This window comes from Charadrius vociferus, unplaced genomic scaffold (genome assembly GCF_000708025.1).
Source record: "Charadrius vociferus isolate BGI_N301 unplaced genomic scaffold, ASM70802v2 scaffold15, whole genome shotgun sequence".
Lineage (NCBI taxonomy): Eukaryota > Metazoa > Chordata > Aves > Charadriiformes > Charadriidae > Charadrius > Charadrius vociferus.
The window spans coordinates 12,233,439-12,251,623 of NW_009650064.1; the positions used below are offsets into that span (position 1 = coordinate 12,233,439).

The 18,185-nt window shown below is 42.4% G+C and overlaps 1 protein-coding gene across 1 annotated transcript in view; it reads left to right on the forward strand.

The window, feature by feature from the left end:
• The first annotated feature begins 945 nt into the window (after positions 1-945).
• Positions 946-18,185, forward strand: part of ZNF704 (zinc finger protein 704) — an 88,259-nt gene continuing 71,019 nt past the window's right edge. The window contains exons 1-2 of the mRNA XM_009891957.1: positions 946-990; positions 14,370-14,617. Of these exons, the coding sequence (XP_009890259.1) occupies positions 946-990; positions 14,370-14,617 (293 nt within the window). The remainder of the gene's footprint in view (positions 991-14,369; positions 14,618-18,185) is intronic.

Consider the following 18,185-nt stretch of genomic DNA (forward strand, 5'->3'; position numbering starts at 1 on the left):
GCTCTCTCAGCCTCTCCTCATAGGAGAGACACTCCAGTCCCTTAATCATCCTGGTCGCCCTTTGCTGGACTCCCTCCAGTATGTCCATGTCTCCGCTATACTGAGGATCTGAGAACTGGATCCAGCACTCCAGGTGTGTCCTCCCCAGTCCCAAGCAGAGGAGCAGGATCACCTCCCTCCACCTGCTGGCAATACTTTGTCTACTGCAGCCCAGGACACCATGCACCTTCTTTGCCACAAGTGCAAATTTCCGGCTCATGTTCAACTTAGTGTCCACCAGGATGCCAGGGCATTTTCTGCAAAGCTGCTTTCCAGCTGGGTGGCCTGCAGCATGCACTGCTGTCTGAGGTTGCTCCTCCCCACGTGCAGGACTTTACATTTTCCCATTTTGAACTTCATGAAGTTCTTGTTGGCTAATTTCTCTGGTCTGTCAAGGTCCCTTTGGATGGCAGTATGTCCATCTGGTGTATCAGCTGCTCCTCCTTGGTTTGTGTTATCGGCAAACTTGCTGAGGATGCACTCTGCACCATCATCCAGATCAGTAATGAAGATTTTGAGCAGGACTGGACCCAGTAATGACCCCACCATTTATTGGCCTCCAACTAGACTTTGTGCTGCTGATCATACTCTTCTGGGCCTGTCCGTTCAGCCAGTTTCTAACCAACCTCACTGCCTGGTCATTCAGCTCATACATCAGCAGCTTGTCTGTGAGAATGTTGTGGGAGATTCAGCTCATACATCAGTAGCTTGTCTGTGAGAATGTTGTGGGAGATGACATCAAAAGCCTTCTTGACGTCTAGATAGAGAATATCTGCTGCTTTTTTCTCATCTACCAGGCCAGTCATTTCATCCTAGAGATTTGTCAGGCTGGCCAAGCATGACTTCCCCTTGGTGAAGCCATGCTGACTACTCACAGTGATTTTCTTGTCCTTCATATGCGTGGAAATGGATTCTAGGATAAGCTGCTCCATTGTGTTCCTGGGAATCAAGGTGAGGCTGATCAGCCAGTAGTTCCCTGGGTCCTTCTTCTTGAAAACAGAAGTGACCTTTCTTACATCTGAAAACTAAGTCTTAGGAAAGTGCTTTTCATGGTCTGGTAATTAACATTTGTAACGTGTCGTACAACAAGTGCAGACACATGGGCCATATATGCCTCTCCATAACATTGCTTCTGACCCAAGGTTATGGAGAAGCCTAACAGTCAGCTTTGAACCCTCGAGTCCTACTCTGTGTTTTCCTAGCTGCTACATTAGAAATTTCAGTGATAAGAGAGCACCAGAGACATCTCAGCAGACTGTGGGATAAATCTGTGCCTCAGACTGTGCCACTTGGCCATCTCAAAGATGGGAGCCCGTGGTAAGTCCTACTGCTTGGGCAGTAGGGAGGATGCTGGTCCTGGCTGGTGTCTGCTCTGTAAATACTGCTGTGGATTGAGCAAGGACGCTCCCCCCCCTTCAGAATGAGAGTGCCCATTGGCTTTGTAATACTTTTAAGTGATCTGTTGAATTGCTTATTTCTAAAAATAGTGAGCAGCTTTACTATTCACGCTGCTTGAGGCTAGCACAAAGACTACAGAAGGATGGTAGGCTAAGAGAGAAACTCTTATTAGTGGTTGTGTTTATTTGCAAAAATTGAGCAGGAAATATAAAGTGAATAAAAAGAGCATGCACTTGCTCCTATGGTGATCAGCTTCAATTCCAAGGGCTTGTGTTGACATTTTTCAGTGTAGTATGTTGCCGAACAGAGCACATAAGAATTTAATGTTATCATTGCTGCTGAACAATCTGTGATGGGATCACTTTCACCACTCTGGGACTTTGCCAAATTTTCCAATCCCAAACTATGATTGCGGTGACATTTGTCTCATTGTATTAAAAAGTACATGTGTGGGTGGTATTTGTTGTTTGACAACAAAACTAATGAAGACAGGAAACCGAACAACTTCTGTTGCTTGAACTTTGGATAAAAATACACATCTTTTTTTATTGGTGTTTTTGCAAAACATAAATAATCAAATTTCCATAAAATCCTGACTCAGCTGAAGTTGATAGAAAAGTTCTGCTAGTTTAAGCAGACTTGGGATTTCAGCCCAATTATGTAACCACAAGGGTGAATCCATTAGTCTCCTGAAGCCTTTCCACAGCAGTCCTAATAATTTTAAGTATTGCTTCAGTCTGTAGAAGATCATTATGATCACTGAACGCAAAATCAGAGGGAAGGTAAAACGCCTCAATGATTAGATACTGAAGTGTGAAATTATATAGCTCATCATTTTACCATCTTTAATGTATTTTTTTAATATAGGGGATAAAAGGTTACTTGAACTTTAGATAGGCAGTACAATTATAACAGGCAGTCATAGGACTGGATAGTTACACTTTTGTTTCTGCTTCAGCAGATAAAGTGGCTAATGCCTGCATCATACTGACATAGAGAAAAAAACTGTACAATAACCTTCTGTAAATTGGACTTTGTAAATTTAGCGAGCTAAATGTTTGAACCAACCTGATCTCTTATGTATACATGCACATCCCTTTGAAATGGCAGAAAGAAGTCTCTTTGGATCAAAAATGCTTTTGACCAAATATTTTTCAACATCTCTTTTTTTTTTTTGATGTAATGGTGACAAATCTAAGTACTGCCAAAGGGGAAAAAAAAATAAAATCTGATTTTTCTACTTTGAAATACTTCTAAAGAGAACACTGTGATGCAGTTCTTGCTGCTCTTAGGTCTAGGTTAGTGGTGGTTCCTCTGTAACTCGTGGTTCATAAAGTCATGGAAAGTGGTCCACATTTGGCATACAGAGCTATATGGAAAAAGTAGAAAAATGAATAAGGGTGAACTGGCGGTTGCTAAGGATTTACGGTGATATTTTGTTTCAACATGCGTAGCCACCACTATTCCAGACGATTCTTCTTACTTTCTTACAGCAGGAGAGAAGTGGTTGGTCTTGCAGGTGTTTCTCTTTTTGTGCTAGTAGGTCCCTCTGCTGGAGAAGCAGCCTTTGCAGCACAGTGTGCTTTGTGTCAGCGCACTGGGTAAAACCAAACAGTGTTTGTGGAGCCATAGTGAGATGACTTAATGTTTCATTGGTTCCGAAATGGGGAAAGTGTTCCCCTCTCCATCCTTCCTCCAGCTCCCAGCCATGCACTAGCTCGTGACAGAATTCGTTGTGTGCTTTTGTGGGCTACTGAAACAGCCAGAAACACATGCAGCAGAGAGCCTGTAGGCTCTGTAGCCTCCATAAATTAAGGTGACTTGGGGAAAGGCTTGTCAAGCATCTTGATAGTGCAGAGGAAAAGATGGGATATCACAGCTAGGGCCTGCATAGGGAGGAAGAGGAAAGCAAGTAAGGGAGCAAGCCTTTCTCCTAGAGGACAGCAACCATTTGACTGGTTAGGCTGTGCTTGACTTTGGGCTTGGTTTTTCTTTGGGTTCTTTGTGAAGGCTCTTCTCCCATAAGACATTCTTGCATCCCTCTAGTGGTTTCATAGAGGCATGGTTTCTGGAGTGGCCGAGGAAGAGAAGGTCACGTTTGGCCTCTGGAGGTTTCTACTAGTGTTAGCTTCTGGGGATAATGAGGTGAAACTCTGTGGTACCACTTCTCTGCATAGTCAGACCCAAAAATAAACCCCCTTTTTGGCACCTCTCCTACTCTGAACAGGAAAGCTGCTAAATATTTTTGTCTGGAGCTGAACATAGATTTGGGAGAATCCCTTAATGGGGGGGGCAATGCTGCTTGCTTCTTCACCTCCTCTGAAGGACCAGGCTTTCTACTTCCAGGATTGAGATCAGTTAGAGGAGATAAGGATGCGCACTTAATTCTGATCTTGTAGTATCTCCTCCAGACTCTCAGCTTCAGGGATCAGCACTGGCCCTTGAAGCTTTCATTCACAGTGCCTGTTTCATTCGGAAGTTACAACAGTTGGATACGTCTGTGAAGTACCTTGGTTTAATTTAACTGAAATCCCATAATTTAAACAAACAAAAAAGAGCAAAGTCTATTCCCAGTATGCTCAGGCAAATAGATTACATTTCCATACCCGTTTAAGTGATCTAGGATCTGCAGCATCTCATCTTGGCTGCCTTCTTCCAAAGTCAGACAGTCGCTTCTAACCTTAGAGATCTCGCATCTCTCTGTACCTTATTTGCAAGAGATCTTGAAAATAAAGCTAGTATGTTTTTCTTCTCAGTAGACATACTCTCCTATATATCTCTATCCCGACAGAGGAGGAGGGCTTCCAAATGTAGATGAATTGATCAAGGGTTTCTTACTCAGGAGCAGTGAGGCAACATTTCCAAAATCTTCTAGTAAGCGTGGGGAATTCCCCACTGCCTCTTGTATGGTCTGATTTTTGGGAGCTCTTCTTGCTTGATCCTAAATGAGATGATAGGAGGAGTGATGGTATTTCTCCCTTCTGGTTTGAACCACTGCCATCCTTACCGATCCCAACCAACCAGCAAATGAAAAGAGAAACAGGTGGAGTTTCACATACATCTTCAGCAATGGTCTTGAAATAGTTGAAATTAAAGATATTTTATTTGCACATAAAATTTGGAAAATATGGGCCAGATTGTTATTTCTGTCCATAAGACAGTCCATACATAAGGCTGTATTAAGCTACTTAAAACTTAAGTTGTTGTGTACAACTTCTTAATGTAGACAGAATCAAAATTAGAGGCAGCAACGACAATAGGTGCTTTCCTGTTGGCTTCTGGGACCCTTTTTGCATCTCTTACAAGTAGGAAAAATCACCATTTCGTAGGTGTTCATAGGCATACCATAGAAAATACCCTGACGTGAGGTTTCAGAGCTTCAGCCAGTGCAGTAAGACACCTGATTTGATGGCACGCGCTAATTACAGCTTGTTATTACAATCAGTAACGTAATAGAAATAAGAACAAAAAAGTTTGTTTGAACTTCCCTGCTACCCTACATTAGCACACTTGTTTTTATCTCCAATTCCAGATTTTTCAAACTTCCCCAGAGGTGGCCAGCGAGACCTAGGCGTATCCTCCACTTCTGTCCATCAGTGCTCCCTGACCAGCCCAGGGCATACATTTCCAGTTCCTTTCCTGTCCTGTGTGTGGCCACAGCTTGCCCCGTTGGCATCGGGCACCGCTCCCGCTGCTTTCGCCGCAGGAGAGGCGAGAGCAGCGCGCTGCCTGGCAGGCACCCTTCCCGCTTGCACGGCCAGGCACGTACGTCGCCGCGAGAAAATGTGATAATTGGTTTAGTTCATTTTAGACTCATTGTTTGTGGAACCAATAATTGGGAAGGCAATTATGGCTGCCTGTTCCTGGCCAGCCAAGTCCTTTTTAGCCTAGTGGAGTACCCGAGCGCTCGATGATGAGCGTGTTTAGCAAAGATGCAAGTGCAGCAACAGGTTTGCTAAATGAAAAATGAACCTGGATTTTTGCAACTATGGTCCTTCACTTTCCTCCTGTTGAAGGCTTTCCAAGCTAGCGTCTTAATTTTTAGATGTTTAGGGGCAATGTGTTTCTCAGGGGCTTGTTTTATTTAAGAAAAGGAAAACAGGGCTGAAAGACCTCTGCTGAGATCCTTCCAGAGATGCCAATGCCCTGGGGCCGTCCCCTCGCCCAGTTGAACCCAGCTAGCCAGGTTCGCAGAACGGTGACTGCAAGGCATCCGCTTGCATGTGCAGCACGTCCAGAATACAGAGCACGGAGACCTTTCTTTGAGACCTAAACATTGCAAGCAAATTTTGAAGAAGCACGCATTCAATAATTAGTGTTAATATTTGGTAATTGTTACTAATTGGTGTCTGATTATCTTAGAAGTCATGTCATGTACTTTTCTGTAAGGAACTTACTATGGCTGCATATGAGATGGGAAAGGAAGCTGCCGTATTTTCACATCTTCATCCTTCTGCTCACATGGTGGAGAGGAAGAGGCTCAAATATCTCTGAATCATTTTTGTTTAGACCTGAAAATGGTGTATGGGAAGGGCCATGGATTCCCAATGTTCCTCTCTGTCTCCCCCTGTAATCTTAGCAACACCCCTCTGTCCAGTTTTCATAACACCTGTGCTTCTTGTGCCAGGTAGCGCAGAATTTCAGATGTCACAAATTGGTAGCAGTTCTATTTGGGGTACAACAGGTACCTGGATGGGTACCAAATTTCAAATGTAGGAGTGAAAGTTTCTGTCATTCATCTGGATAGCTGGTGTATAATTCAGAAACCTGAGGCTGGTGCTGGGATATGTGTTTTTTGTAGATGAGTTGTGTTTAGCCAGATAAGCGCTGACATACATGTGATGATGACAGGGTAGAAACTTGCTGATTCCAATTCTTGTTGCCTAACACCATATTGTGAGTCCAGGCAACATAAATGTTTAGATTTGTATTTTAATACCTAGAAAATACATTCTATGGAAGGTTTTGTATATTCAGTCAAACGGTGAAGATAGGGACTTTGTCCTAGCCTGGCTGAAAACGAACACTACATTACTGTACATTAATGCATAGTACATATTGTAAAGAACACTTACAGTGATGTTAAAATGCATTATCTTCCATATTGTTAGAGAGCAGCAGTTTACAAATGCTTAGAGTGATTAGATTGACATGGTTTATGTGTAATGAGCAACTGCTGGTGAAGCAAGTAATTAAATGCAAAGTATACTCGAAAATGTAATAATACATTGAAATTCAGGGCAGATTATTTCCAAGCATCATTATGAGAATCTGTCTTATCTCTTTGTATTCCAGTATGAATAAAGATTTCTGGTGAAATGGAAATTCAGTGCATTCTTTCCTTCCAGTGAGGATGCTGTTTTGGGATGGCAAAAATTTGAGCCTTTTTACATAAAAAAACCTCTGTTATGGGAACTTGAACTTGGAAATACTGTACTAAGTAGTACGAATAAACCAAAACCTTTGTCCTTCTGGGGATTTAATTTACCTATTTTTCACTTGCGTGATGTTATCTCGGTAGTAAGTTCAGTGTTTCTCATTGCTGCTTGTGAACTTTATTCCTGATTTCTTTTTTGTTCAGAAAAGTGGCTTATCACTAGAGCATAGCCTAGCTGTTCAGGCTAGCCTGAAAGGAGCTCTTGTTTTGGCTGAGCTTTTTAAATATGTATCATGTTAAATTATATATTTCATCATTGTTTTCTGTTAATGTGCTAGGGTGAAATACCTTGATTACTTTTTGCTTCCCCCAGTGAGCTGCAAATTTGTTTTGTAGTAGATCAAAAATGTTGCTAAAGCCTTTTTAAAAAATAATCCTGTGACTTTTGTTTTCTTACCAGATGGAAGTTTTATTGGCAGTCCCTAACACTCAGCAGGCTTACAACTATTTCAGAAAACAGAAAGAGATGGTCACAAAGTCAGACTGAAAAAATTGTTTATAAAACCCAACAGAGTTATTCGGCAGGTTGGCTGGTGCTAAACCATCTTGTAGCTACTGGTGGTTTTTTAGTTGGTGTTTAATCAAAAGTTTTTGATGGAATTAGACCAACGGATTGCGTAGTAAGTTAGATGGAAATCAAAAACTCATCCTGAACTGTGTCTTCTTTAACAGCTATATAGTGTTAATATTGTACATAGGCCTAGGACCCACAATTAAGTTAAAATTATTTATCTGTTGACAATGCAAATTTATCTGGAATTGGAGCAGTGTGTTGGGTGACTGTTGGGGTGGGGTTTTTTGGTATATGTTTTTTACTTAGCATGTTTCCCACCCACCCCACCCCACCCTCAGCCTCCCCCCAGTCTGGAAAGCAGCCGGTGTGGCTTCTGAGGGATCTTGTGGTTCTTGGAATGAAGTGACGCTGGGGTTGAGTCCAGTTATGGTGGCCTGCAGCTGAAGTAAAGGAAGTATAGCTTTACGAGTTGAGGGACAAGAGGAAGTTCATACAAAAATGGAAACATGGCAATGGCATCAGGATTATTAAGTTAAGGTGTGGTTGTTTTATTTGTGGGGGGGTGTGTGTTGGTTTTTTTTTTTTTTTTTTTTTAAGGAGCTGGTTTCCCAACGCTTTTTCCCACTAGGGTTTGTTTTGTTTTTTTTTATAGGGAGTTTTGGATGCAGTGAGCTTTTGTACAGATACTTCCCTCCACCCTTGTAAAATATTTTTAGTGTTTTTTAGAGGTACTTCTATTGCTGCTGTTGTAAAATGAGCACTTTTACCTGTTTGAACAAAAGATAATGGCACAAAATAGGTCATAGTTGCAAGATTATTTAATTTACCCAGCCCTCTAGGATTAAACTGTGCACATATGAGACTTTCTCAGACATCTAAGTCCTTCCAGAATCCCAGTAGACAACATGAGGAGAAACAGGACTTAGCCTGTGTCCCCCCAGAAGATCAGGGGAGCCTGCTGGGCTCTCACTGCCGTCCCGCTGCCTGACAACGTGACACAAGCCTTGCTCTGCCGACCCTCTGTTTGCTAGCCTGCTTCTTGGCAAGCAGGTGCAATCTGTGGCCAGATCTTCATCAGATGGCGTAAATCGGCGTAGCTTCATTGAAGATGCTGCCTGGAGTCATAGGGTTGGAGGCAGCGCTGCTCGGGAGCGCGATGCTCTGCGCTGGGCAGCTGCCTTCTGCTTGTCAACTTCTATCACACCCGGTGCCCACTGCCCAACTCCTCATCCGTAAGTGAGCCTCCCTGAGTTGTTTAATAAAACCATCAGCAAAGTAGGCATGGTACGTGGCATGGTAATTCTTTCAGTAGTTCTATTTATTGCCTTCTGTCTGCTAGACCATTACAAAGCCTGTTAAAAATGAGGTCTGTGCTCCTGGTGGGCCCACCTGGATCCACAGGTGCTGCACAAAAAATACAGGAAATTTGAAAGAACACAGGTGGGAGTCAGTTTTTACATTTGAAGGCATATTGCTATACATTTGGGTCGCATACAGGTAAGTGATGCTAATATTCGTGGGAGTTTAATACCTTCTATTGTATAGGAAACGCAGACATCTTGATGCCTGTTAAATGCTAGCGAACTGTTTGAAAATTAACTAACTTCCGTTTTTAAGCAGCAGTGCACCAGAAGCAAGGGAAAATGCTAAAGCCCAGTCAGGTTGTACTCAGAGATTACATATATAGTCTGTCAAATGTAAGTCTCTGCATTTGCATGTAAATATGATAGGTCTGCTTATTCTGGTGTTTGCTGATCCTTGACTAGGCAGTTCGATACTTGAGCTGTTTGATCAATAATTTTTTTTTTGCTGTTCAGGGCAAAATCCAAGCTGAAATTTAACTGAAATTGGAGAAGACTGAAGTTTGACTACAGCGTGGGCATCTTAGTAGGATGTGCTTTGGGGCATAACAAAAATTGACTGCAGATAAGTTAAGGTCTAAACTATTGAAAAATTGCACTCTGCATATCCTCTGTAAAGAACAAAGAAAAATTTCTCTAAATTCCTCAAAATTTGCATCTCTGTGAAGCATGCTTTAATTTGGGTAGGACTTCCATTGCAACGCGTGGTCTTGATTGGGGCATGTGGAGTTCAGGGCTGGTTATGACAAGACACCAAGAAATACAAGTTTCTATAGACAGGTTAAGATGGCTTTTGCAATGAAAAATTATTTATATACTGCTGAAAATATGAACTGTGGTAATCATTTAGCTGTCACGTGGAGTATTAAACTCTGTCATTTAATAATAAAGAATCAAGCAAGGACTTTAAGGTAAACCCCTCAATCTAAATATATACCATTGTCTTGACAACTTCAAAACAGAAACTAAAACGCATTCCTTTTTTGTTAAATAAAGTTTCAGCTTAAAAACCAAAGCAAGAAATTACTTTCAGTTTTGGCAGGAGGATTACCAAACTCCCTGGTTGAAGTGGTACCTGTCTCGGTCTGCCCGGAGCAGGGCTGCTGCAGCGCCGTGCTGCTGCGCTCGGCCAGCGAGAATATTTCAAAATGAGCAAGGGAGGACCACTCTGTGACCCTGCTCATGCCTTCGGAGAAGTCCGTGGAAATGGTCATGCTATTAGGTGTTGAAAATTCCGAGGAGAGTGAGTGGGAAGGCTGGTGCTTGCTGAGAAGGGATGGAAGGAGTAAAGCCAGATCAGACCCCCAGCGTGGGGCAGTGCCAGAGCTGAGCTCCAGGGAGGAAGCTGCAGGTAATACTGAGCTGTCGTTTCCAAGTGGCAGCGTATAAAAAGTCTCCCTTGCCCAGTGGTGATGGGAGGGAAGTTGTCAGAGGCAGGTGAGGGTAACTGCAGACAGAAACAAAGCTAGTTTTTAAAATTTGCAGATGGTTTATAACTCCTATTTCTGTGACTGAACTTCCAAGCGATGTTGTTTGCCTGAAGCCAGATTGCAAAGGACTCGGTTGAAAGTAGGCTGAAGGTTGCTAATGGCTTCAGGGTGAGGATACACAATGAATTGCATAGAAGAACGGTTAGCCTACTACAAAGTGGCTTGTACAAGGGGTGGTTAATTAAGTGTATGGAAAAAACTGTGTTAGGTTTTATCAGCAGTTGATACTGGAGGCAATAAGGTGGCAAACGTGGAGGTATGATGACAATAAAAGCCAAACCATCAGGGAACAACATGATCAAGGAGCTTGAGGAAAAACTAAGGAGAAAGAAAAGTGAAACATTGGAAATAAGCTGAAACAAATTGATATTACGGTGTTAACATCTGGCTGTCTGCGAGACAGGCTGCATCTGCTTGAACTAGACCTTCTGTGAAGTTTTTGCTGAAATATGTTATGGACTTAGAGGACTGCCACAAGCCTCAAAGAGGTTAAAAGAATACGAAAGATCTTTGACAAAAAAAAAAGTTCCTAGTAAGATGTGACAGAACAGTAAACTTAGCTGGAAAGATATATTGGAAATTGTCCGTGTTATCTCCAAACTGTGAGTGATGGTGAAGCAGAGCTTGAAAGCAGAGGGGTCCTGGTGGTTAATCAATGTGTTTGCCACAGAGCGAAGAACCTGATCAGTCAAGTGACTGTGGTCTTTGGTGCTCCCCTTATCAACAGCTGCTTGTGTAGGTGGTTGGATTTCCAGCAAGAGACCCCGTACCCTTCCAGATAGGGCAGATGTCTCAAGTGGAAATGGCTCCCATAAACATGGATGAATTAAAAGAAAAAAAACGTCTGTCCAGCAGGAGAAAGCTACCAGAGGGTGGCCACCGAGGGAAACTCTTGGCTTTCTCTCGTGATCGCCTGCTTTTAAAGCAGAAGAGATTCTTTATCTGCACTTGCTCTTAAGGGAAAGTTTAGAAAGAGGCTAATGTTTCCAAACATCTGTTGAAAACTGAAGGAGAGGAAGAGAGTTAGTATAAGCATTGGATTTGGTCTTCTGCTGTTTCTGGCCATTTAGCCAAAGGACCTGAGCTGCCAGGGGGCAGCTCTGCAACCTGAGCACTTGCTGCTTCTGTGGTTTTTTCATTCCTGACTTCTGTATGCTTGCATAGGGACGGCTGTTAATTATGGCACATTGACATACGAAAACCAAGCTGTTAATCTAATATATTTGAACTGGATGAGAATAATTTATGTATATATGAATAGATTATCTGGTATCACAATACAAGTATTCTGATTATTACATTTTAGGCTTTATTTCCTAGAATCATAGAATGGTTTGGGTTGGAAGAGACTTTTAAAGGTCATCCAGTCCAACCTCCCTGCAATGAGCAGGGCCATCTTCATCTAGATGAGGTTGCACAGAGCCCCAAGCGACCTGACCTTGAATGTTTCCAGGGATGGGGCATCTACCACCTCTATGGGAAACCTGTGCCAGTGTTTCACTACCCTTAGTGTAAGAAATTTCTTCCTTGTATCTAGTCTGAGTCTTTCCTCTTTTAGTTTAAAGCCATTACCCCTTGTCCTATTGCATCAGGCCCTGCTATTTGTACAGCTGTAGTCTGAGCCTGCAACCTTTTGTTGTCACTGTTTAAGTCTATAAAGAAAACTGAACAATGTATGGCTCAGTGTGTTTGCTGAAACTGAGTAAAATATTACAGTTCCCTAAATTGAGGGGAAAAAAAATTTCCATTGGTAAAATCATGGATTTATTTGGTTAAAAAAATAAAAATCATCCTGATGAATACCACGTTCAGTCTGGCATTGTGGAGTGGGGAAGGAGGGAGGCTGCCCCTCTCCCGTGCTCTTGGTACAATATCTCTGCTAGGGGTTCTGCAGGGAGCAAGGAGGGAAGTACTGGGTCCTGCCTTGTACCTGTGCACACCAGCACCCACCAGCACCCTGCAACACTCAGCAGGTGGAGAAGCTCGTGCCCTGCGCAGCACTGTCTGCTGCACTGGATAAGGTGGAAGTCCTGGGGAGGGAGGAAAAGATGCAGGGTCACGCAATGGAAGACCATATGGCAGTGGAGGGAATGGAATTCAAGTCTTATATGCGCCTTCATTTGGCATTATATAATTTCTAGGGGCTGGATCTTGAAACTTGGCTATTTTCAGGATTTTTGTTGTTTTTGCTTTAGTGCATAACTTCTAAGTCAGTTTTGATGAAAATTGAAGGCAACTCAGCATCTGTTAAGATCCTCAGACACTCAAAAAAGGGCTTACTGTAAACCTAAAAGCTTTTTAAAAAATAATCATTAAATTTCTGTTGTTTATATGTCTTCTCCTAATTCCATGTGATCACATGCTGACTATTTTGTCTTCCAGGCAGATTTTCTTGGTAATGTGTCATCTGTTTGTGTGTGAAGAAGTGTAAAATGACTAATTCTTTCTACTATTTACATTCATAAAGTAACAATTCTGGTTTTGTTCTTGAAGCAACTGCTAGAAGCCCTTCCATGGAAACACTAGAATGATACAATTAAATCATGGATCCGAAGTATTTATGCGTTAGTGATGTTATGTACTTTACTGAACAAAACAAAATTAGCTTGGCAAGATTGTTTTTCCTGTGAACTTAAAATTGGTTGCACCATTTTTATACCTACCAAGGTTTGAAAGCTATAAACAGGGAGATACGTGGGGAGAGGAATATATTTTTATGTACGAATATATACACAAATACATTGATTAACGAAAAGGAGGAAGAGTATGGGGGAAGAGTTTACATAGGAATTTCAGCTTATTGGTGCTGTTACTATCTGAGGGTGACACATCCAGGATTTCTCCACCATTAAAGATCAGCAGTAATGTACAAGTATCTAAAAGAACCCGTTTGCAAGTCCTAGAAGGCATCTGGATTTCTCCGAGGTGCTGTGTGTGGCATGGAAGTCCCTCTGATCAAGGATGGACAAGTGTCTGTATTGTTGGGTCATATTTTGCTTGGCTCTTTGGGTTGGGTGCAGGGGTTGCCACCCTGGTGCATCGCCTGGACTTAGGGCAAGTTAGCAGTTGAAGCTCCTGATACTGAAAGCACAGATATCCAGAAATCACTCTTGTTAGCAGATGCTTCTGGTAGGCTCTGTGTTGGCAGGGGCACAAGGAAGCTAGCAGGCGGAGGGGCTGGAGGAGCTCGGCCGATGTGCGGCAGGATGAGTGGCTCGCAACAGCCTGGGAGATAGGTCTGCCGTCGTGAAGGTGAGGAAGCCTAGCTGGCCAGGGAATGGTACTGCAGAGGACAAACGAGATTCTGGAGTTGGTTTTGTTTGCTGGGAAGGCGGGTTGGCTTGGTTCTGCCGGCTTTCTGTGCTCTTTACTGCAACCCTACAATAGTTCTCTTTATAAACAGTGACATGTTGCATGCCAGAGAGGTAGTGTATTTGTTAAGATACCTGTTTGTTTGGGAAGACTTCATTTATGGGAAGCAGCGGGCCTGAAGATCTGGGAAGCGCTGGCAGCCAAAGAGACAACCTGACAGTGCTTCTGCGTGTGTCCGTGCTCCTCACTGCTGGCTGGGTTCCTTGCGGAGATCCTGCCACCATCGCGCGCTCCCCTTTGCCTTCTGGCAGCTGAGTTGGATTGTAGCGAATTATTTTTATGCTCATTGAGAAACCCTCTTTACAAATACAACTGTTAAAGAACCCAGTAAGCGGCTGTCAGAAGTGCTTTAATTTCCTGATTGCCTTTTATCTGGATAAATTCTGCCTTTTTTCCTGGAATTTTAGGAGGAGGGCAGCTAGGATTTCTTCTGCGTAGTTATGCAGCACAGATGTGTGTACATTAAATATGCTGTATATACTGTGGTTTCCGATATTCCAATTAAAATATCTTTTTGACTTAGCGTTAAGAGGTAAGTTACTGCTTTATCAAATGGACAAGCACTGCTTATTTTCCTGGATAGTCCTCAACACCGTTGAGAAATCAGTGGCAGTTTTAGAATTTATGAAGGGCAAAGAAATGGTATTCTCTGATTCAAAGAACTACTTAGAAGTAAACGTATGTGGGTGTTGGGGTTATACCCCCCTACATTTTAGGAGAATTAGACTAAAATTTAATAATTGCTTTTAATTTTACAGGCAGCCAGCATCAAGCGTGAAACGACCTTCCCTGCATTTCAACAGGAGGATGTAAAAAGTGACATCAGTCAAAAACTGCCAGAGCAACAGTTTCTCCTGTTCACCACAAAGGAGGAAGATTTAAAAACAGCAGAGACCAAAAAAACAAACAGAGCTCATGAGTATGAAAAGGAAAACACTCGTTCTGTTTGTCTTCTGGAACAGAAGCGCAAGGTTGTTTCTTCAAATATTGATGTGCCTCCAGCAAGGTAAGGGAAGTTGGGGGTTTTGTTGTCTTTTGTTTTAAGCTCCCCCCCACACACACACACCTCTTTTAATGGGTTATTAGACGCAAATTTGGTAAGCAGTGCGATGAACTTGTAAGACTAGTATTTGTGTCCGAGCAGTCCAGAGTCCATCGCAACTCCACTACTTGAGTGATCTGCTAGAAAATTGAAAACTGTAGTAGCAGAAGCTGAGACCATCTGCAGTGTAGGACTTTGTATCGCTTTTGCAATGTTTTTGCTTTTCTAATGTGCTGCAACTGAGGTACTCCCAGAAGAGGATGTGTCTTAACAGGAAGAGATTGTTGATCCAGCTTTGATCTGTTGATCCAGAAAAAGTCTTCTAAATTAGGCACAGAATCATCTTACCTTCTAGGAATTTTTTTTATTTTTTTTTTTGTACTGTCATATGTGCAGCCACTTTATACTCATGGGAGTGTGCAGTCACTTACGCTGTATAGTGAGGATGTAGCATCTTTATGGTTTGTTATATCCCTGTATAGATGTACAGCTGGGTCATAATATGGTCTATTAAATTAATTAATAGAAACAAGTAGTGAGGAAAGGCCAATGCAAGGAAATCAAATCTGTACAAAATGGGGATTTGAATATTTTGGTATTACTTTTCAATTTGTTATTCCTTGAGGACGTGTTGTGAATGAACATAAACGTTTGTGTCTTCAGCATTCACATCTGGGCAGTTCCACTTTTAATTATAAACTATTTGTAGGGAATTATTTTGAGAAAAAATACTTACTCTTTAATCTGAGATTTGACAGATATCACAGCACGAAATTCAAGGTTTATTTGTCTTTTTTTTTTTTTCTTCCTGATATTTATTGCAATAGTAATAAGTGAAGGAGGAACTGAGAATTTCATACTGGCTAGTAGTGATTTAAAGAGAAGGGGCTCAAAAATACAGAGTCTAGAACCTTGAACTTTGGTGAAGGACTTCACTGCTTTGAGAGTGAACAGGAATGACTCCTCTAGGAAATGCTGAACATTAGCATTACTGGGTATGTTTCTTTTATAGTAAACAGACTCACTTGTATCAGTGGTGAAAACTGACAACAAGTTTGGTATTCTGCATTGCAAGATGACAAGTGCTTTTTGGTTTTGTTGTTTGTGATTTCATGTTGGCATCAGATTTTTTCTTAACCTGCCTGATAAACTCGGAAAGCATTTCACTGAATTTATAGTGCCACTTAAAAAATATGTAGTCAAACTGGATGTTTTGTTGGTTTTTGGTTTGTTTGCTTTTTAAGACCCAATGCAAACCAGCAGTTTGGCTACATCATCGGGAACAGGATGACTGTTGTTTTTCTCTGGCTATCATAGATGACAATTATGAAAACTGCAAAATTCATGAGCATTTTGACAGGATTTTCTGCGCCCCCTGCCCCCCCTCCCCCATCTAGTAAAAAGCTATATATTACAAGCTTGAAAATGTTAGGATGCTTATTTGAGATTTTCACCAGTAATCAGCGCTGCAGTGGCTGACTGCCCTTCTCATTCATGCTTATGTGTCCCAAAGCAAACAGAATCATCAGAAAATTCTGGTCAGCAGGGACTTCAGGAAGTCACCTAGTCCAGCCTCCTGCTTAAACCATATGTTAGCATTTCCATTTTATAACTCAGGCCTCCGAAGTACAGGATTTAGGTGCCTTTTTGTGTGACTTCATGCAGATAATCTACCTGAAGAAGCAGTCAAGCTCCCCTTTTCTGTAACTACAAGATCATACCCCCTTGGAGTGATGGACACTTTTTCCCCAACAAGTCGGAAATGAGAATGAATAAACATCTTTAATGCCTCCTTAAGACTAGTTGTGACACCAGTTGTGAGCACAAGATGCTTAAGATGATAGGAAATATGTTCATTTGCAAAGGTGCCTTCTAAAATTGTTTGTTGCTCCTGTGTTTTGTTGTGAACAGATAAACGATCATATGATGTTGTTGCATGTTTTCAGACATGCAGGTTGAGCTGCTTCATTAGCAGAATTAGAAAATGAAGCAGAAAATAAACCTAGAGTCTAAATTTGATAGTATGATAAGCATCTTGGTCGCTGTTGCTACAGTTTTGAGGACCAATTCAAGTTTCCCTTTTAATCTGAGGTGATTTATTGGGCCATTTGTCCACAGCAGACAGGAAGAATGCTAAAACCTTTGCTTGGAGGTCTTACTAAATATTTGTTGTTGTAATGAGGGGGATGCCCGCTCTCTCTTCCTCTTCAGCACAGTTTGATCTCGTAAGTCATATTCTCTGAGAAATGAGAGTCCAGGCATTCGACGTTCTCCTTCCTCATTATAAGCCCCTTCCAGTCTTCTCTCTAGGACTGCGCTGATGGAGTTGCGTGTTCCCCAGAGGTGAATTCCTCCTCTGTTCTTCTCCTGGCAGGACTTGTTGGGTCGACTGTCCTCTCCTCTGATCAGAACATCCATCCACCTTTGCAGCTTGCTGATAGCCTTCACAGATTATTTGTCATATCCAGTTACAAAAGGTCATCTTGAACTAATCAGATGATGTTTACAAAAGCGTAGGAGAAATAAGGACTTTCATATGATCTTCAGTTTCTTATTGCTGGCTGTGTGACAAGACTCAGAGGGTTGTGATCAGTGGCACGAAGTCTAGTTGGAGGCCTGTAACCAGTGGTTGATACTTGGTCCAATTTTGTTTAATGTATTCATTAATGACCTGGATGAGGGGACAGAGTGTATCCTCAGCAAGTTTGCTGATGATACCAAACTGGGAGGGGTGGCTGACTCTCCAGAGGGCTGCACTGCCATCCAGCGTGACCTGGTCAGGCTGGAGAGCTGGGCAGAGAGGAACCTAATGAGGTTCAACATAAGCAAGTGCAGGGTCCTGCACCAGGGGAGAAACAATGCTAAGCACCAGTATAGGTTAGGGGTGGACCTGCTGGGAAGTAGTTCTGAGGAGAAGGATTTGGGGGTCCTGGTAGATAGTAAATTGTCCATGAGCCAGCAATGTGCCCTTGTCGCCAAAAAGGCCAATGGAATCCTGGGCTGCGACAGGGAACTGCTGGAGTGAGTCCAGCGAAGGGCAACCAAGATGACTGAGGGATTGGAGCATCTCCCTTATGAGGAAAGGCTGAGAGAGCTGGGACTTTTTAGCCTGGAGAAAAGAAGGCTGAGGGGAGACCTTATTATTACTTACAAATATCTAAAGGGTGGGTTGAAGGAGGATGGAGCCAGACTCTTCTCGGTGGTTCCCAGTGACAGGACGAGGGGCAATGGGCACAAGTTGGAACATAGGAAGTTCCGTTCCAACACACGAAAAAACTTCTTTACAGTTAGGGTGACAGAGCACTGGCACAGGCTGCCCAGGGAGGTTGTGGGGGCCCCTTCTCTGGAGATTTTCAAAACTTGCCTGGATGCAGTCCTGAGTAATGTGCTCTGGGCAATCCTGCTTTAGCAGGGGAGTTGGACTAGATGATCTCTAGAGGTCCCTTCCAACTCTGAAAATTCTGTGATTCTGTGATTGCTACATATGCCCTCTTTACATAAAACTTTCTTCTATTGTTTTGAAGTAGAAAAA